The sequence below is a fragment of the Syzygium oleosum genome, unplaced genomic scaffold (genome assembly GCF_021117445.2).
Source record: "Syzygium oleosum isolate NSW1041296 unplaced genomic scaffold, Sole_v2.1 Sole_v2.04, whole genome shotgun sequence".
Lineage (NCBI taxonomy): Eukaryota > Viridiplantae > Streptophyta > Magnoliopsida > Myrtales > Myrtaceae > Syzygium > Syzygium oleosum.
Window position 1 is genome coordinate 3,619,326 of NW_026607488.1, and position 21,601 is coordinate 3,640,926.

The 21,601-nt window shown below is 36.2% G+C and overlaps 1 protein-coding gene across 1 annotated transcript in view; it reads right to left on the reverse strand.

Moving 5' to 3' along the window:
- Positions 1-1,050: 1,050 nt before the first annotated feature.
- LOC115674504 (uncharacterized) overlaps positions 1,051-21,601 on the reverse strand; it is a 32,176-nt gene continuing 11,625 nt past the window's right edge. The window contains exons 6-12 of the mRNA XM_056310953.1: positions 21,114-21,572; positions 18,687-19,145; positions 15,206-15,769; positions 7,494-7,556; positions 5,037-5,402; positions 3,753-4,960; positions 1,051-1,500 (exon numbers count right to left, since the gene is read on the reverse strand). Of these exons, the coding sequence (XP_056166928.1) occupies positions 3,794-4,960; positions 5,037-5,402; positions 7,494-7,556; positions 15,206-15,769; positions 18,687-19,145; positions 21,114-21,572 (3,078 nt within the window). The 3' untranslated portion in view covers positions 1,051-1,500; positions 3,753-3,793. The remainder of the gene's footprint in view (positions 1,501-3,752; positions 4,961-5,036; positions 5,403-7,493; positions 7,557-15,205; positions 15,770-18,686; positions 19,146-21,113; positions 21,573-21,601) is intronic.

Genomic DNA, 21,601 nt, shown 5'->3' on the forward strand with positions numbered 1-21,601 from the left:
GGACCTAAACTCAATCCATCTAAAACTGTTCTATTTGCAGCTGGTATCCCTGATGATTTGCAGCAAGAGTTACTGGATTTATCTCATTTGAAGGCAGGCGATCCTCCTCTTAAAAACTCAGCTGTTCCCCTTGTTTTGGGGGAGCTTTCAGTTGTGGATTGTAAGCCTTTGCTTGATAAACTTTCTAATAAGTTCAACGCTTGGACTGCCAGCAAATTATTCCATGTTGCTAGACTTCAACTTATCAGTACTGTCATCCAAAGCAGTGCAAATCACTGGGTGGCCAGGATGAAAACTCACAACTTTAAAAAACAGATCCTTTTGGACTCTGAGAATTCCTGCAGATGCTTCCTTTATCAGCATGGTTTGTTTCTTGTTTTCTAAATCAGAGTTATCTGGTGAAGCCTTTTCCAAAGATTTTACAGTGTAAAGTTACACAGTTCCGAGACGATATTGTTTGCAAGTAATTGGGAGTACTAGTTCTTGTGAAATGCTCTTACTGATGAGTCCAAGATGGATTATGCTGATGCTTAAGTCTTTTTCTTGGTTCGGTATGGCAACCACTGCAAAGACTGATGAAACAATGACATATGGCTGTGATGGCCGTGCTGTGATCATTAGAGTTGGTTGTAATTTCCTCTTTTTTCTCTGTTATCTGAACCATATACCAACTTTGTAGCTAATGTCCAGTTGGATTTTTTTAGTTGTAATCGTTTAAGTAGGTTGTAATTTCCTCTTCTTTACTGTTTTCTGAACCATATACCAACTTGTCCAGTTGGTTTTTTCTAATATAATCATCCAAGTTCTGAAAGAAAAAAGGTTTTTAGACCTTATTTGAAGAATATAATTGGTGATTATTGTTCTGTTTTGTAGATACATGGTTGTTCTGTTTCCTTTTTTTTTCATCTCCAAGCAAATCCACCATAGTTTTTAAAAGCTTAAGAACTTAAATCCTTTACCGTGTGATATAATAACATGATAGTATTACTAAAAAAATCTGAAATAAGTATGCAGTACACAGAACGACACATCTTTCATTGCAAACAATTAAACACAGTTGGATACAGTTTCACTTTTTTTTGCATGATAACATTGGTCTTGCCTAGCATCTACCCCTAATTACGCTACCCAGAAGCAAAAGAGATAGACAACCATCACGACCAATCCAACATTGTTGCCAATCCAAGGCAACGTAAGTTGTGTTTTTCTGTCCAACTTCAACATCAGCATTTGTGCACATCAATCCTTCTAATACAACTATGCCTTTCAAATAGATCTTTTCCTTTGCTTCTAGTCGAGACACTTCCACTTGTATCTAGTTGTTCTGTCACTTACTCCTTTCTAGCTGCATTTTGAGAATGTGGACTTTCTCCTCGGATACTTTCAACTGGCTTCCATACTTTCCAATGATTTCTTTTCATTGATCAATCCAAAAATCACTTCTCTGTCATGTAACGAGGACTTAGGATCAATCCTTTTGAAAAACCCGCAATCATCAATCTGTCCAAGACAAGCAAGCAATTCACATTCCAGTAGTGCACACACTTCACTCGACAAAAACTTCAACTTCAATAATGCTCAGCATAGGAAAAAAGATTGACTTATTGGAAACACTAGAAATTATGTGAAACAGAGGCCTTCAAACACAACACAACATATTCAAATTCAACAATACATGGCTCTCTCAATGAACGACACATAACAGTGAACTGGTCCTATACTCAACCACCAAATGAACAACACATGACAATGGACTAACTTATCAATCCCAAATCTATTGCAGATTATTGACAAACCATCACCTCCAACGATAGAACCTCCTTCCACTGGCCAACATAAAATCTTCAGAAACTAAATTGTGGAAACAATAATTTGGAAGTGAAACCTTTTTAATTATACTCGTAGCTAGCTCGAATAACTAAAGAGAAAGCCAAGACAAAGACCTACTGCTCCTCTATAGCTCAGGGGTCTTATTAATCTATTGTAACCTTCTTGCCCTGGCATTCAAAAGCATATGCAGCGCAACAAGAACAATGCCCTTTGCAAAATGATTCCGACAAACAAATCGAATCAGCCCATTAAATCCAAGTACAGTGGCCTGCCAGAGCTCTAAACAGCGATGAGAGAACCAGGTTCATACCAGCAGTGTCTCAGTCCCAAGGTTGATAGCGGTAACTTCAACTACTACATTTGCACTGAATTATCAAATACTATTGGTATATAATGCTGATCAAATTACAGAATACTGGCAAGATTTAGATGCACCAAAGATAAAAGAAAATTAAAGAGCTGACCAAATTTTAAAATGCAAAATATAATCCATCTCTTCCGATGAGCATGTAAGATAAAGAACCACAAGTTGTAGGAGTAAAGAAAACGCAATTTTGAAGGGTTAAAATACTGGCCATGAAGCAAAAACTCTCCACAGGATTCTTGAAGAGGCAAAAATGCGCAAACTCTGGTAATGACATAACCAAAGAGCAAGAAAAACACCAGAAAAGGGGGCGAAATTCAGAATCAGTAAGATACCAGACAGTAAAAACAACCACGGATTTGAAACAATGTGAACTCGTAATCACTCGCCCAAGTTATATCGAAGCTCGACTTGGATAAGTCTTGGTTAAACAGCCACGGATTTGGCAAGGAACCAAGAGAGTGAGCAAACACGAACCAAGAACCGTATAATTTTGCCCCACATCGACTTCAGCAACTGAGAGAGAGCAAACTGGTGCCATTGTAGTCCACGTCAGCCACCATAACGACTGTCCTTGTTTTTCATTTAAGCCATGAAGGCGTCACATTAGCTCTGTTTGCATTCCGTTGTTAAGCCGTAGGATTTTCTTGGGCGGTCTTTGACAAGAACCGTGATAGAAGATAGATGTTTAATGCAGGTGTAAGTTTGGAGTTTGTGGTGCACAAGAAACGTTTGAGAGCATTGATACTACATCAGACATGTTTTAAAGTTTTTTGTGGTATCTTTTCTAGTAAATATAAAAATAGAGAGATAGAAATTAAATTTAACAAAAGTAGATCGATGAATTTAACATTGGAGAATTAAATAAAGAAAGAATTCCGACAAGAATTTCATATAAAGTACTTTCTAGATCATCACACTCACTTATCCGGACAAAGAGCTTGAGGGAATTGTTTGCGATTGAATCGGAGAAATAGATGGACAAGTAATACGCCCTACTTATAGGATTCATCCTAGCAAATAGAGGGTAACCCCAAGGCCAACCTCGCTCATGTTTTCACATTTCCAAATAACCTTATTAGAAGAAGATTTCCTTTCGGAAGAAAATGAAAACCAAAGAAAATAGTCTGCAGAAATATACACTCCAAGAGAAAGAGAGGTTTGCCAAGAAGAATGATATGTAGAAATAACAAAAAGAAAGTAAATCTGAAATTCTGCATAGAGTAAAACAAGGAAGTATAAATGACATAGAAAGAAGAGTGGAGTAAAGCTTCTACTTAACAGAATGGAAATAAAACTGAGGAAGAAGTCAGAAAAGAAGAACCGGAAACACCTATAACAGAATGGAGACAGCGGATTGACTTATGGAAGGAGACAGATGATCAGCATCCTGTAACAACTTGTTGGTTTTGGGTCTCCTTAAGAAAAGTGGAGTTCTACCGTGACATGTCGGTCTCGAGTCTCCCCGAAAAAGTAGAGTTTGTAACCATGCATTATCTGTGGGTAAGCACACAAAAAGAATGAAGAAAGTGCATACCTACTAAATATGTTATATTACCTTAGATCTTCCGCTTGCTTCTGTGCTTGTTCATGCTTGCCTTATTGTTCTTCCCGTGACCTTGATGTTTGAGGCTCAGCCTTGGCCGAACTTGAACTTTTGTACGTGCCTAATCTTAAACTTGTGCCCAATTTAGTCGTGCCCCTTCCTAAACTCAAAGTTGTGCCCCTTTCTGAACTAATAGTTGTGCCCTTTCCTGAAGTTGAACCTCTGCCCCTTCTTGTACTCGAAGTCACGCTACTTCGTGAACTTGAAATTATGCCCCTTCCTGGACTTGAAGCTGTGCGCATCTTATTTGTGTCCATTATTGAGCTTGAACCCCTACCTGTTCCTAAACTCAGAGTCTCGCCGCTTCCTGAACTCACAGTCGTGCCCTTTCCTGAAGTTGAACCTCTGCCCCTTCCCATACTCAAAGTCACTCTGATTCGTGAACTTGAAGTTATGCCCCTTCCTGGACTTGAAGCTGTGCCCATTTTAGTTGTGTCCATTCTTGAACCTGAACCCCTACCCGTTCCTAAACTCAAAGTCATGCCCCTTCCTGAACTCACAGTTGTGCCCTGTCCTGAAGTTGAATCTCTGCCCCTTTCGGTGCTCAAAGTCCCGCTGCTTTGTGAACTTGAAGTTATGCCCCCTCCTAAACTTGAAGCTATGCCCATTTTAGTTGTGTCCATTCTTGAACTTGAACCCCTACCCGTTCCTAAACTCAAGGTCATGCCCCTTCCTGAACTCACAGTTGTGCCCTTTCCTGAAGTTGAATCTCTGCCCCTTTCAGTGCTCAAAGTCCTGCTGCTTCGTGAACTCGAAGTTGTGCCCCTTCCTAAACTTGAAGCTATGCCCATTTTAGTTGTGTCCATTCTTGAACTTGAACCCCCACCCGTTCCTAAACTCAAGGTCATGCCCCTTCCTGAACTCAAAGTTGTGCCCTTTCCAGAAGTTGAACCTCTGGCCCTTCTTGAACTTGAAGTGGCACTGCTTCGTGAACCTGAAGCTATATCCCTCCCTGAGTTTGATGTCGTGCCCTTCCCTAAAGTAGAAGTTACATCTCTACCCAACCTCAAACCTTTGCCGTTTCTTGAACTTTTAGCTATATCCTTTCCTCTGCCTCTTTCTGTAGGGTCCCTTCCTGGTTTTGAAGCACATCCTGTCGCACTTCCTCTGCCTGTTTTTGCAAGTACTTGATCAGTCTCCACAGTCTTATCCCTCTTCACCTGGACCCCGTTGAAATTCAGCGTAAGTTTCAAGGACTGCACGATTAAGATAATAATGCAAACTTTCAGTACTTACAGAAGAGAAGTCTCTTTGATCCTCAACTTCAGTTGTAGCTTTGCAGGATCTCTCATAGTGTTCAACTCCTTTGCATGTTTGGCCACTTGACCCGACAACATCACTTGGGTTGGCAGGTTCCCCAATCTCATCCTTGTCCTTCTTCCTATTTTCCATACTCACCGTTTTCCCCCCATCGACACTGTCATAGCGCCCAATCCTTTCGTCTCTCATTTGCCTCCTATTTCCCGTGGCCTCAAAACATTCAATATTGCCTGGCTCTGAATGGAAATCATCAATGGAGGAGGTGCCATCAGTTTCGCTTTCACCCATAGACGCAGAGTCTCGCACTTCATTGGAACCTGAAATGTCGAACTCAGCCCCATCCTGAGTTTGGGAAAGAAGAGCAGATTTGAATCAGAGGAGAATCGACATGATTCAACACCTTATGCTTTGCTCCACATAGCCTTGATGGTATACTTTTTCAGATTAATTAACTAATTTTATTTCCTTAAAATTTATCATCATTTGCACTAATTACTCCATGCCATGCCAAGTAAAGCAAAAAAGTAAAAATAAAAAAAGTAATAGTCTTGCTATTCCACTTCCATAACAAGCACCGTTTCTGTTTCTAACTTTAATGTCATTATTTCAGTGAACTTAATCCTTCATCTTATATTCACTTTAATTACAATAATCTACTCTTTTTGGATAATTTTATGTATTTTATGTACTTCATGTACTACTATCTTTTAATGTTAGCTATTTATTTCAATTATAATACTGTAATAAATTCAATTGTTTTGAATTTTGGAACTTAAAAGGAGTTTTATTTTCTTCTTTTCGTGTGAAAGATCCATAACCATGGGTCACATTTTAAATCAGTCTATGAAAGTCTGTATGTTGTTGTATTCTTTCTTAATCTAAATATGCCTCAGAATCAATTAGTGTCTCTTTTCGTCCATAAGTTGCATTTTTTAGTGAAATAATATGTTTGCTCGTATAATAGTTACATCCTAACATAATATATGACTGTTTGTTCAAACAATATGTGCTTCATTTTACTTTGAAATAATCACGTGCTGTAAAAAAGACATCAATCCTGCGTATTAGCAATTTGCAATGGTACTAAAAATGCAGTGTCAACTACTCAAGCCTTAGGTGGCCAAAAATACAAAGCTAGTCAAGCAGGACAATGACACCACAAGTGCCATAAGTTTCGTACTCACTTAAGTGTTATAAATTTTTTTTTCGATCATTTGAGAGCCATAATTTATGTACGACGTTCACTTGAGATTTTTAAAAAACACTTGAATGCAATATAATTTTTCAATTGATTACTTGAGTGTCATAATTTTTTAAAACCTTCACCACAAGTGCTATGCCACGTCGGATTTCAGGCACTTAGGTGAACATTTTTTTTAAATTTTTTGACACTTAAGTGATTGATTGAAAGTATGGCACTTAAGTGGACAATTTTTCAGAAGTTATGGCATTTAAATGATCGGAAAAAAATTATGGCATTCAAGTGAGTGCCGTGCGTAAGTTATGGAACTTCTGGTGTCCTTATCTCCTAGTTAGGTCCACTATATATGCATGCACCGGGAAAGAAGCAAATAAATGTGACACTAAGTTATTGCTTAATCTACAAGCGGATAGATTAGCTTTGAATTAAATTGCATAGATATTATAACAAATTTTTAAAGAAAGAGGCAAAATAAACATCCTAATTATTTTTACTCAAGAGGCTAACAAAAATTCATAGGAGATGGATCATCATAATATCAAACATGTATACCATGAATCAATTGCCCCTCGTTCATCATTCATTTTCCCATGTGGTGACACGTGGCATAATCTAATGAGTTCTTATTGTTTCTTTTATAGAGCTATGATCAAATCATTTAACATTAATTCCTTCATGGCTCATTAATGTAATAATCAAATCAAATTACCCACAAATACTATTATTATTTAAAATATTAAGTTTCTGCATTAATTATGCCTATTGCAAAATAAGAAAAAATTAGTAGATGAAGAAATCAAATGATGTTTTTGAAATATATAATTTGAACAGACCAAATATATATATATATATATATATATATATATATATATATATAAAATTTGTGATCTACTATCTAATTTCTTATCTATGAAAGCAATTTTGATGATTAATATTTAAAGAAAGATTAAAAGAGTTTACTCGCAATATTAAAGAATCAAAACTATCCAACACCAAAAAGGCAAGTACAGATAAGTGACTAAGAAAGAAAAAAAAATATGCAACCTAATTAATTAATGTACAACACAAAATGGGAACCTCAAAAGAGGGAGAGAAGATTGCTTAGGGAACCACAAACATCCAACACCAAAAAAGAAAGTAGAGATGAGTGGCTAACGTAAGGAAATAAAATCAGCAGCCTAAGAGAAAAAAATAGGAGAATCAGCTCACAATCGTCTCAATTAATCACTTACCTTTTCCTTTTTGCAACATGCAATGCCGGTCCTCCAAGCTGTGGCCCTTTCCCCACCTTCAGTCTTTGTCCGTAAAGTGGGAGAATGAGACGGAGTGAGTAAAAAGGCAAGATATTGTATGGCTGAAGAAAGGAGGATATTTGGCCAAAAAAGGAAGCAAAGCATCTTCTAACGTACAAGACTTTCTTTTAAATTTCATTCCTTCCTTTACTAGCACAAGAATACGTATTCATATTCCACTCTTGTTCAATTTACGTACAAAGTACAGGAGATGGATCATCATAATATAGCACCAATTAGTTGATTTTTGAATCATTCTTTTATTTCTCTATATTCCATTTTCAATAGACAATCCTTTGGAAGCAAGAAATAAATGCATTAACAGAGTAAACATTTTACTCTGATTTAGTGATAAAGAAATACTCTAAAAATAAAAAGGTTGAATCTACAAATCCCTGTAAAGATATAAAATATAATGTTAATACATACAAAAGGTAAATAAAAAATTTAGGATTGATTTTCATTAGCTTTTGTTAGAGTTGGCGTTGACCAAATATTGGAAGAGACCACAGTATAGATATGGGGTCATCATCTATATGAACATCATGAGGCAACTATACTTGGTGTCTTGGTATTACCATCATTGATCTTGTCAAATCTTACGACAAAGACAAATAATGCTCTTGTACATTGCTAGATGCCTAACTCTAAATAATCTAGAATGCAAGAATGTAACATTTAATAAGTAAAAAAATAATGGAAGTAAAACAAGTTCCATATTCTTCAAAAATATTTCATGACCTTTGGGAAGACATTTAAATGTCAACGTATGTGAAAACATAGCCAATGCTTGGAGAGGTCCACAGATTGCACAAATTGGAAAGAATTTGAGGCATTCCTTCCGTTTGGGGGGTTTCAAAAATAAAACTTAAAATGTACACCTAGATCCTAGCTATAGTTAGCATTAAACTTGAAGGTGGAAGGAAAAGCGACTGTCAAGAGCCGGAAAAGAAGTACTTATTAAAGTACTAGTACAAGCGTTGAAATCCTATGCCACGTCAATATTTTAAAATCTTTGTCTCTATTTGTAGGGCAATTGAGTGAAAAATTATATTTTTTTGGTGGAAATTTTCTAAAATGAAATTGGAATACACTGGAGAAGGTGGAAGGTTGTTGAGTATGTCTTAAATTCTTTATGGGCTTGGGTCAATGTTAGGGCTTGTGGGCAATATAAATATTATTTTTCTCAAGTTATTAGGTCAAGAAATTGAGACAGAAAGAGTCTTTTAGTTTTTGAGCCACCTTTTGTATTCCTCAATATTCTTTAATGGATTTTGCTTCTCCTCTCCCTGTAGTTTTTCCTTCAAGGGTTTTCTACGTAAATTTTGGTGTTCTTTATTCCTCTTAATTTTAATTTCATTAGTGTTTATGCATCAGTTATAACAATCTGGTATCAGAGCCTTAGGGTTTTTTCGATCGTCTGGTTATGGCTTCAAGTTCAACAATGAAATTTGATATTGAAAAGTTTGATGAGAGAGGCAGTTTCAACCTATGGCAGGTTTGTATGTTGGTTGTTCTTACGTAGCAGGGTTTAAAGAAAACTTTGTTTGGGAAAGGAAAGAAACCAATTAGCATGCTGGATGAAACTTGGGAAGAATTGGATGAAAAAGCTCTATATGCTATTCTGTTGTATCTCACGAATGAAGTTATGCAGGAGGTACTAGATCAGAAAATAGCTTCAGGTTTATGGACGAAATTGGAGAGTATTTTTTTGACAAAGTCCATCGCCAATCAGTTGAGGCTCAAGCAACGACTCTTCACTCTTCGTATGGTAGAAGGTGCTTCTCTTAAGTCTCATATTTCTAATTTCAATGCTATTATCTCTGAATTAAGAAGTATTGATGTTAATATTGAAAATGACAATCAAACTCTTTTACTACTAGTTTCACTACCTCCCTCTTATCAGAATTTTAGAGAAATCATGATTGTTAGTAGAGAAACTATTGATTTTGAAGATGTCAAGACTAGTCTTCTAAATAAACAAAAATTAGATACAGAATTGATTTTTGAAGGCAGTAATGATCATGGGGTTGGTTTAGTTGCTAGAGGAAGATATATTGAGAGAAGCAATAGTAGTAGGAGCAGATCAAAATTGAAGCATAGGGATCTGATTTGCAACTATTGTAAGTCTAAGGGGCATATCAAGATAAATTGTCTGAAACTAAAGGTAAAGCATCAAAGAGAAAATAATTTGAATAAGCAAAATCAAAGGAATGCAAATCGACAGAACAATCAGAACTACCAGAATAGACAGAATTAGAGAAACAAAAATCTTGCTCAAGTTGGTGTTGCCGAAGAAGAAAATGAAGATTGGTTATTGGTTGCAGATGATAAAGATAAATTCAGTGATAGCTGGATTCTTAATTCAAGCTGCTCGTATCACATGTGTCCTAATCGTGATTGGTTCTCCACGTACAAGGAATATGATGGTGGAGTTATTTTAATGGGAAATAACGCTAAATGCAAAGCAGTGAGGATTGGGACTATCAGTATTAAGATGCACGACGGCATGATCAGAACCTTAGAAAATGTCAGACATGTTCCTGATTTGAAGAAAATCCTTACCTCTTTGAGTACACTTGATGCTAATGGTTATAAGTTCACAGCTGAATGTGGAGTTATGAAAATTATGAAAGGTTCACTTCTGTTGATGAAAGGTCTAACAATTGGAACTTTGTATCAACTGCAAGGTAATACAATTACTGGTTCAGCTGCAGTTTCATCCTCTATGTTAGAATCGGACAACACTAAATTATGACATATGAGATTAGGCCATATGAGTATTAAAAGGATGGAGGAGCTGAGTAAGAGAGGTCTTTTGTGTGGTCAAAAAATTGGATCTCTGTGAGCATTGTGTCTTTGGAAAACAAAAAAGGGTTAGTTTCAAGACATGAATTCACACAACAAAGGGCAATTTGGATTATATTTGCTCTGATCTTTGGGGGCCTACAAAAGTTCCTTCGAAAGGTCTTGGTTTGACGTATTTACTTACTTTCATTGATGATTTTCCAATGAAAGTTTGGGTATATTTTCTATAGCAAAAAAGTGATGTTTTTGTTACATTTAAGCAATGGAAAACATTGATTAAGAAGTAGACTAATAAGAAGATCAAGAGATTAAGGACATATAATGGGCTAGAATTTTGTAGAGGTGAGTTTAATGAATTCTGCAAAAACGAAGGCATTGTGAGACATCATACTCTAATGAATACACCAAAGCAATGTTCTGCAATGAACAGAACCTTATTAGAAAGGACTAGGTGTATGTTGTCTAACGTTGGTTTAAGCAAAGAGTTTTGGGCTGAAGCAGTTAATATAGCTGCTTGGTTGATAAATTGTTCTCCTTGCACATCTATTGAATGCAAGACACCTGAGAAGGTATGGTCAGGAAAACCTGCTAATTATTCTTCTCTTCGAGTATTTGGATGTTCAGCATATGCACATGTTAGTGAAGAAATAGTAGAGCCTAGAGCAAAAAAAATGCATCTTTCATGGTTATGCTTTTGGTATAAAAGGTTATAGACTTTGGTGTGCTAATTCATCTAAGATTATCATTAGCAGAGATGTTACTTTTGATGAATCTATTATGCTTCATCCTAGCAAGGAGTCATCTGTTCTTTGTCATGAAAATCTAGAAAGTGTTGCGGAGAATGTGGAGTTTAAAGTAATTTCTTCGCAATCAGTTTAGTCATCTACTGATAATATTGAGATTGAAAAACTTGAGAAAGAACAATATTCTATTGCTAGAGATAGACTAAGAAGGATAACAAAGCCACCAGAGAAATATGGATTTTTCAGATTTTGTTGCTTATGCTCTTTCAGTTGCAAAGTCAGTTGAATATAATAAGCCTAAAACCTACAAGGAAGCTATATCTTCAAAAGATTCAGTAAAGTGGTTGGTTGCTATGAATGAAGAGATGCAATCTCTTGAAATGAATCAAACGTGGGAGCTTGTCAAACCACCAAAAGGAAAGAAAATTGTGTGCTGCAAGTGGGTTTTCAAAAGAAAGGAAGGTATTCATGGAGTTGAAGACATCAGGTTCAAAACTTGTCTAGTTGCTAAAGGCTATATAGTCAGATTGAGGGAGTTGATTTTAATGATGTGTTTTCACCTGTCGTTAAACACAGCTCCATTCAAGTTTTTCTTGCATTAGTTGCTATGCATGATTTAGAGTTGGAATAATTCGATGTGAAAACAGCTTTCTTGCATGGTGAACTTGAAGATAAAACCTATATATGGGTCAACTAGAGATTTTCAATCGAAGTCCATGTTTGTCTATTGAAAAAGTCTATTTATTGCTTGAAGCAATCACCAAGACAGTGGTATAAAATATTTGATTCGTTTATGGTGCAACTTGGCTATTGTAGAAGCAAATTTGATAGTTGCGTATATATATGCAAACTTCCAAGTGGCTCTTTCATTATTTGTTATTATATGTCAATGACATGTTGATTGCAGCAAAAGATAAATCTGATATACAAAATTTGAAGGCACAGTTAAATGCTGAATTTGATATGAAGGATTTAGGTGCAAAGAAGAAAATCCTTGGCATGGAAATTTGGCGAGATCAAAAAAAGAAAAAAATTGTATCTTTCCCAGAAAAGCTACATTGAGAAGGTTTTAGATCGTTTTGGCATGAAAGATGCCAAATCAGTAAGTACTCTTCTTGCTACTAATTTTAAATTATCAGCTAGTTTATGTCCATAAACAAATGATGATATAAAATATATGTCACGTGTTCCATACTTTAGCGCAGTTTGCAGCCTTATGATGCCATGGTTTGTACTCGATTTGATATTTCACAGGCTGTTAGCGTGGTAAGTAGATATTTATCATGTCTAGGAAAAGCTCATTGGCAAGCTATGAAGTGGATTTTGAGATATTTTAAGGGAACTTCTCATTTTGGTTTAGAGTTTGGGAAAATTGGCGATACTCTTACAGGATATGTTGATTCCGATTATGCCGGTGACCTTGATAAGATGAGGTCTTTGACTGGGTACATCTTTACTATTGGAAGTTGTGCAGTTAATTTTTTTTGGATATAACATAAACTTATTATTTCATTTAACAACTAACCCTCTAGAGTAAGGGGCATCAAAATACAGGATCTCTCATAGAGGTGGTGGTGGGTAAGAAACCCAATAACGTGGAAGGGCCTTAAATCTTGAGGCCTTTACAACCAAATTTGCTAATCTATTTGAATCTCGAGAGCAGTAGGCTAACTCAAGACTCTCAAAAAGGGCCATGAAGCCTAAGCATTTTGTGATAAGGGGCTCAATGTCCCACGAGCAGAGAGAGGAATCATGTAGGAATCTTATCAAGGTGGAGCTATCAATTTCCAGCACAAATTTCTGTCCAGATCAGCCAGCAAAGTGTCGAAGAGTGTGGAGACAAACATGGGTTTTAGAGTGAAAGGCGGAGGACACTCAGATTGTTTGCGCAGCTCCTTCAAACAATCTCCCTTCATAATCGCGGTACACAAGAGCAAAAGCCCCTTCTGTAGACCTTGGGAGCTGTAATCCATTGATGTTAATCTTCAGTGTCCCTAGCTGTGGTGGTCTCCACCTCGAAGGTAAATCCTCCAATGCATGCTCTCTTGCCTTGTTACTCTCGTTCCACTTCGCATAGTTGTAGTGCATGACAAAAGCTGAGTCTACTATACTTTTGGGACTAGGAATATGGTTTTGGAAGACGAAGGAATTACGCGCTAACCAAATGTTCCAGAGAGTGGCTACGATGATCTCAAATGGTAGGTTCTTTTGGGTCAGATCTTCATAGTTCAGCAACCACTTCTCAATTCTGGTCACTTGTTGGTGAGAGAACTAAAAATTTAATTCTGGACTAGACCAAACCTGCTTTGTCCTATCACATAGGAGAAATAGATGTTCCACCATTTCGGGTTCCTTGCAGCACATGGGGCAATAAGGCTCAGGTAAAAGCTTCCTTTTATACAAATTAATCCTGGTTAGTAGATCATTTTGGCCGATACTCCACATGAATAATCTGACTTTGGGGAGTGTTTTTAGCTTCCAGATCTTGCTCCACGAAGAATTAGGTGTTTGGTAAGAGGTTGAAGCCTGCCCGTTGTCTTGTATGGTTTCAATCTTTCGAAGTTGATTATAACCACTTTTAACCGAGTAGCACCCAGACTTATTTGCTGACCAAACTAGCTTATCCTCTGTCGAGATGATTGGCAGTATAGTTGCTAGAATTTCATTAATGACTTGCTCATCAAAAAGATTCCCCAATAGTTGTCCCTTCCATTATTTTTATGTTTAGTCAATCAATTCAGCAACCATATTGGGATCTTGTCGGTTATATGGCCCTCCTAGTACACCCCTTTCCAACCATCTATCCTCTCTGATTCTGATTTGCTAGCCATTACCCACTTTCCATCTCACCTCCTTTGAAATCACTTCTCTACCCATTAGTAGACTTTGCCAACCCTATGAAGGGCGAGAACCCTTAGCAGCATGCCAGAAGTCACAGTTTGGGAAATACCTTCCTTTGAGTACTTTATACCATAAAGCGTTTGGAGCTTCCGCGACTCTCCAGGCTTGTTTTCCCAACATTGCCCTATTGAAAGTAAGAAGATCTCTAAAGTCCAAACCACCTTTGTCTTTCCTTTTCTTCAGCATTTCCTATTTTTTTCCAATGAAGGCCAGCTTTGGAGGCATGTGTTTTCCACCGGAACGAAGCTATCTTCCTTTCTATGGCTTTGCAAATAGATACTTAAATTTTAAATATAGACATCGCATATTATGGCAAAGCTTGTACCACCACTTTGATTAATATTTCTTTGCCAGCTTTAGAGATAAAATTCTCTTTCCAGCCTTCCAACTTCATGTTTACTCTTGCCAGTATCCATGCGAACATTTGTTTTTTTGTTTGGCCCCAATCTGAGGGGATGCCCAAATACTTTCTAGTTTTGTCGATCTCCGGAACACGCATCTCTTGAGCCATGTTCCTTCTCAGTTGAAGTGGACACCCCGCACTAAAGAAGATACCCGATTTGTTGAGGTTGATTTCCTGACCCGATGCAAAGCAATATTGATGAAGGATAGATGCTAGGTTTTGACAGTCCCTGACCTTTCCATCCAAGAAGAAGATTGAGTCATCTGCGAACAATAAATGGGATAGGCTAGGGTAGTTCCTGTTTAGTTTGATTCCTTTGAAGCTCTCGTCATCTACTGCTTTTTTCATGAGAAAGGATAGTACATTTGCCACAATGATGAATAAGCATGGGGACAATGGGTCCCCCTGGCGAAGACCTCTCGAGGGCTTAAAGAAAGAGAGGGGTTCTCCATTAAACTTGACGCTAAGAGAGGCGGTGGAGACACATTGCATAATCCAAGAATCCCATCTCGTGTTGAGTATGTCTTAAATTTTTTATGGGCTTAGGCCAACATTAGGGCTTGGGGGCAATATAAATATTATTTTTCTCAAGTTATTAGGTCAAGAAGTTAAGATAGAAAGAGTCTTTTAGTTTTTTAGTCACCTTTTGTAATCATCAATATTTTATAGTGGATTTTGCTTCTCCTTTTCCTGTGATTTTTCCCTCAATGGTTTTCCACGTAAATTTTAGTGTTCTTTATTCTTCTCAGTTTTAATTTCGTAATTGTTTCCGCATCAGTCATAATAGAGGTACTTACAGAATAAAGGCCTCTTTGATCTTCAACTTGAGTTGTAGCTTTGCAGGATCTCTCATAATGTTCGACTCCATTGCCCCTTTGGCATCTTGACCGGAGAATGTCATTTTTGTTGGCAGGTTCCCCAATCATATCCTTGTCCTTGTTCCTATTTTCCATACTCGCCATTTTCCCTCCATTGACAATGCCATCATGCCCAGTTCTTTCGTCCCTCGTTTGCCTCCTATTTGCCGTGGCCTCGGAACATTCAGCATTGCTCGGCTCACTATCAAACGCTCCCTCGACGTACAAATGAACGAATCCTCTTTTAGATGCTAGTGGCACCATTCCGTTCACTTGCTCATCACTCTTGATCTCTATAAGCAACACGCCGTCTTGACCAGGAGCCTTATACCACATTCTCTCCAAACGAAAGTTGAAACCTTCGACGTCAGCAATCAATCCTTCATATGTCACTGAACCTGGGGTCACATTTTTGTTTTCCCTCTCTATTCCACCAACAAACCCATACCCCTCACTGTTCTTCTTTACTCCAAGGACGAATATTATTGTGAAGGGATGTTTTATCTGTGATGTAACAAGTTCAATGTGAGAGGAAACAATATATGTATTGGATTTATAGTAAACTTCTACATATTCACCCGAAATCCCGTACGTTGTGGACGTCATTCATTAGATAGAGACATCTAGGGTTAAATACTTAGATTTTTAGTAGAATATTAGTAATACTTATTCGATTTTTCTTCTATTACCTAAGTTTGAACTTTTTATAAATATGTCATGTAAATTTAAATTGAACATCAAATAAGTTAGATAATTGTCTACGTAGGAGTAATATCTCATCACAGATTCCTTTTATAAGGTAAAAAAAGAAAAACAATATAAGAACACCAGTGTAAATAAACATTTCAGTGGCAATTTTCTCCACTTTTGATTTGAGGATTGTTATTGCTCACTTTCTCACTAACCATTAAATCAAGGATAAATTATGCGCTTGTGGAACGTTTATTTGTGCTGCTATAATTACTCAAAAATGAGGTCAATAGAATTTTTTAATATAAAAAATTATTTTTTTGACTACTTAACAAATTATTGTATGGATATTATAGTGCTAATATTTAGCTTGACTAATTATTATTGATACACCTAAACTACCACGTCTATGCAGTTCAAATAAGGTTTTATCCACATCTTGACAAGTATTGCTCCAAAGATTACTTTGTATTTGGCAATGTTTATCATGCTAATAGCGAAAGGTGGTACCTGAATTAAAATTTCATAAATGGTCAGGCGCATGAGATAATCTTTTGCAATTAATTGTACAAAAGTTATTTTTGTAACTCAATAAGTTGTACATTGACGTCAAAAGATTGTGTCTGGCACATAAATGCTAGATTTTGCGCGTATTATTTCCTTTTGTTTATGATTCCTATTCGTAGGGTAGGTTACATTGCGCAAGCATTCTAACAGAATTATCAAAGGAAAATGCAAAACAAACAGTCTAAAGTATCTTTACTTAAGATGCCAACAACAAATTTGTAGGAGATGGATCATTAAAATATCAAACATATATACCATGAATCAACTACCCCTTGTTCATCGTTCATTTTCCCATGTGGCAAAGCGTGACATAATCTAATGATTTCTTTTATTTGTTCTTTTGTACAACTATGATCTAATCATTTGACATTAATTTCTCCACTACTCATTAATGCAATAATTGAATCAAATAAAAAAAATTTGGTCCGGTCCGGTCCTATCCTATCATATATCTATTTTACAAGCCATTGTGTGTATTATGTGCAGGTTGTGAAACCCTGCTCCCTCACTCACACGTCCCCACCCTAGCCCCACCAAGACCTCCCCCTTCCCAAGTGAGAAGGGCAATGGCCATCCCCAGTGGTTGTCGAAACAAATAATTGATAAGGGCTATTATTATATAAAAAATTTTAAGTTTGTGCATTAATTACGCCAATTGCAAAATAATTAAAAAAATTAGTAGACAAAAAACATCATATGACGCTTTTGAAATCTATAATTGGTGATCTATTATCTAATTTCTTGTCTATGAAAGCAATTTTGATGATTAATATTGAAAGAATGATTAAATGAGTTTGCTGGCAATATTAAAGAAGCAAAACTATCCAACACCAAAATGGCAAGTAGAGATAAGTGACTAAAGATAAAAAAAAAAAAAAATGCAACCTAAGTAATTAGAGTACAACACAAAATGGGAACCTCAAAAGAGGGAGGAAAGATTGCTTTAGGAACCGCAAATATTCAACTCCAGAAAACGAAGGAAATAGACACCTAAGAAATTACGGTGCAACGAAAAAAGGCAACTTTAAAAGGGCGGATATTGTGTTGCTAAAGAAAGGAGGATATTTGGCCTAAAAAGGAATTAAAGAAAAGCCCCACAGATTGATGAAGAAGATGTCACACTTTGTTTGATGTATTCATAAGAATCTCCTTTCTGTAACGCTCCAAGGACATTCCTAGTGTGGTAGAATTTTTTATAGAGTCTACACACATCCATATATGACGACGCAATCATTTGGTACTGAATGCTCTGACGTATTTATTTTTAGTTCGTTAATGCTAGGCTAGAGTCAGTGGGTATTATTTCGTTTTGTTTATAATTCCTACTTGCAGATTGCCTTACATGTAAGTTATGCACTAATCTACTAACCACATATAAAAGCACGAAAAGAAAGCCCTTTTTTTTTTAAAATTTTTGTTGCACCCTTCATCATATCCGCTTACAGTTGTAGGCACCAATGACTAAAAAGTTGATGACGGTTTGTTTCTAGCTTGTTTCTTTTCATTATCCTTAACTGACTTGAAAGGGTCATGCTAATTCTTTCTTACTTGTTCTTTTATATCAATTGCTCTATTCAATTCCAATCCCTCTTCTATCCACATGTTGATGATACTTGGATGAGAAAAATTCGCAATATATTGTTAGTTTGTTCTGAACATTTGTGTGTCCTTGCAAAGATGCTTTGACCCTAAAGATAATAATAAATCTTGTTATGGAATTTCATTATAAGGAATTTGAAACTAATTATCAACTTAAATTTTGATATTAAATTTGATCATTACATTTAAGAAAGTCACGAGCATCTGGTTGAAGACATATAGTAAGAAATGTATTTTACATAGCCGTATTCTTTATCTAATTTTATGATTGACAATTATTCTCCTAGCAAACTTTTCATGAAGGTAGGTAATCATATCACCACTTCTAAGAATATTAAAGATTTCTGTATTATATTTAATTGATTAACTCCTATCATTTCATAAATCTCTGTAATAACTTTTTTCTCTGTACATGTTATCTATGCTGATCTCAACCAAATATTTATATATAACCTATGTTATATTTCCGGTTGAGTTGGGTGGGTAAATAAAAATTTAGTTTCTTAGAATTTTTAACAGTTTCTAATGTAATTCTTAAAGGATAGTGCAAATCTTCAGTACTTACAGAAGAAAGGTCTCTTTGATCCTCAACTTCAGTTGTAACTTTGCAGGATCTCTCAAAGTGTTCAACTCCTTCGCACCTTTGGCAACTCGACTGGACAACATTATTTTGGTTGGCCACTTCCCTAATCTCATCATTGTCCTTCTTCCTATCTCCCATACACGCCGGTTTCCCTCCATCGACACTGCCATAGTGCCCCATCCTTGTGTCCCTCATTTGCCTCCTATTTCCTGTGGCCTCAAAACTGTCAGCATTGCTCGACTCTGACTGGAAATCATCAACGAAGCAGGTGCCATCAACTTCGCTTTCACCCACATATGCTGACTCTAAGTCTTCATCAGGATCTGAAACGCGCAACTTAGCCCATTCCTCATCTGAGTACAGACAATAATTCGTCATCCATTCCTCTCTTGACATCTCCATCACCTCGCCTTCGTATTCCCCGTCTGACTCATTGTCAACCTATTTTGATAAGGATGTTTATAAGATAGAAACATTCAAATTTTAATATTGAAATATGTGAAAGAAAAAAATACAATAATACATCTAACGACTCTGTCTATTGACTGAATATATATAAAATAACTAATTGAGTTTATTTCAGTAGGAGATTCTCTGAACTTTATGTAATAGAATAGATAATCATCAATAAATCTCCCCTATTGATGATTTGGTACATTTTTGGCTCCCCCTTTGGGGCTCTGTCTCTTATCCAAGGAGGTCTTCGTCCACTAGCATTTTTTTTTCAAGTATTTAGTTTCAATAATAAGATAAGAAGATTTTAGAAACAATCTAAAAGACCGAACAAATGATTATTCATGATTTGAAAAATGAATCAATTACATGTTAGTGCTATCATTGTAAAAATTTGTCTGAAATGATGTTGTAGAAAGCAAAGTGCGACTTGAAGGACATCATTAATGGTAGATAAACCTTTTTGCATATTTACCATAGACATCATTCATTAGTTAGAGACAGATTTGGGAATAAATACCAGAATGTACGGTGGAATACCAATCAATAAGTTAGATAATTAGCTACCTAGGAGTATTAACTCATCACAAATTCATTTTTTAAGGGGGAAAAAAGAAATTAGAACACCCGTGTAGATAAAACTTGCCAATATCGATTTTTTAGCTCTTGATTTGAAGACTGTAACTACTCACTTTCTTACTAACCATTAAATCAAAACTAAATTAGATTGCTTGTGGACTTTTTTTTTCAAATTCCTTTTCGAATATTATAGTGCTAACATTTAGCTTGACTAAGTTCTAATGATACGCATAAACTACCATGTCTATGTACTTCAAGTAAGGCTTTATCCGCATCCTGACAAGTGCCGCTCCTAAGATTACTTTGTATCTTGCAATGTCTATTCTTTATCATGCTAAACAACGAACAATTATAGTCAAAGTGGTACAAGAAGTAAAATTTCATAAAGTACCCGACACATGAGATGTCTTTTGCAATTTATTTTATAATCATTACAGTATAAATTGTACAATCGATGTCAAAGATTGTGTTTGGTACATAAATGCTAGATTTAGTGAAGTAATGTATTTGTTTTTAGTTCGTTAAAGCTAGGCTAGAATCACTGGGTATTATTTCTTTTTGTTTATGATTCCTTTATGCAGAATACCTTCCATGTAAGTAATGTACTTACCTTAGAGTTGTAGGCACCAATGACTAAAAAGTTGCCGATGCTTTGTTTCTAGCTTGTTTCTTTTCATTATCCTTAACTGACTTGAAAGGGTTACGCTAATTCTTTCTTACTTGTTCCTTCTTATCAATTGCTCTAGTCAATTCCAATCCCCCTTCTATCCACATCTTGATAATGCTAATATATTGTTATAAAGTTCTGAACATTTGTGTGTGTTTGGAAAGATGCTTTGACACTTGAGATAATAATAAATCTTGTTTTTGTATATACATAATAAATCTCATTTTTGTGTATATATGCTTGTATTGAAATATGGAATGTCCATAATAAGGGTTAATTTGAAACTTTACCAACAACTTAACTTTTGATATTAAATTTGATCGTTACCTGTAAGTAAGTCACGAGCAATCTGGTTGAAGGCATATTGTCATTAATGTATTTTATATGGCCGTATTCTTTATCTAATTTTATGATCGACAAATATTCTCCTAGTTAACCTTTTATGAAGGTAGATAAACATATCACCACTTCTAAAACTATTAAAAATTTCTCTATAGGATTTAATTAATAAACTTCTATCATTTCATAAACCTCTGTAATAATTTTTTTTTCAGTACATGTTATCCATGCTGATCTCAACCAAATATTTATATATAACCTATGTTATATTTCCGGTTGAGTCGGGTGGGTAAATAAAAATTTAGTTTCTTAGAATTTTTAACAGTTACTAATGTAATTCTTAAAGGATAGTGTAAATCTTCAGTACTTACAGAAGAAAGGTCTCTTTGATCCTCAACTTCAGTTGTAACTTTGCAGGATCTCTCAAAGTGTTCAACTCCTTCGCACCTTTGGCAACTCGACTGGACAACATTATTTTGGTTGGCAACTTCCCTAATCTCATCCTTGTCCTTCTTCCTATCTCCCATACACACCGGTTTCCCTCCATCGACACTGCCATAGTGCCCAATCCTTGCGTCCCTCATTTGCCTCCTATTTCCCGTGGCCTCAAAACTGTTGGCATTGCTCGACTCTGACTGGAAATCATCAACGAAGGAGGTGCTATCAATTTCGCTTTCACCCACATATGCAGACTCTGGGTCTTCATCAGGATCTGAAACGAGCCACTCAACCCATTCCTCATCGGAGTACACATGATTATTCACCATCCATTCCTCTCTTGACGTCTCCATCACCTCGCCTTCGAAATCTCCCTTTGAGTCATTGTCAACCTATTTTGATATGGATGTTTATAAGATAG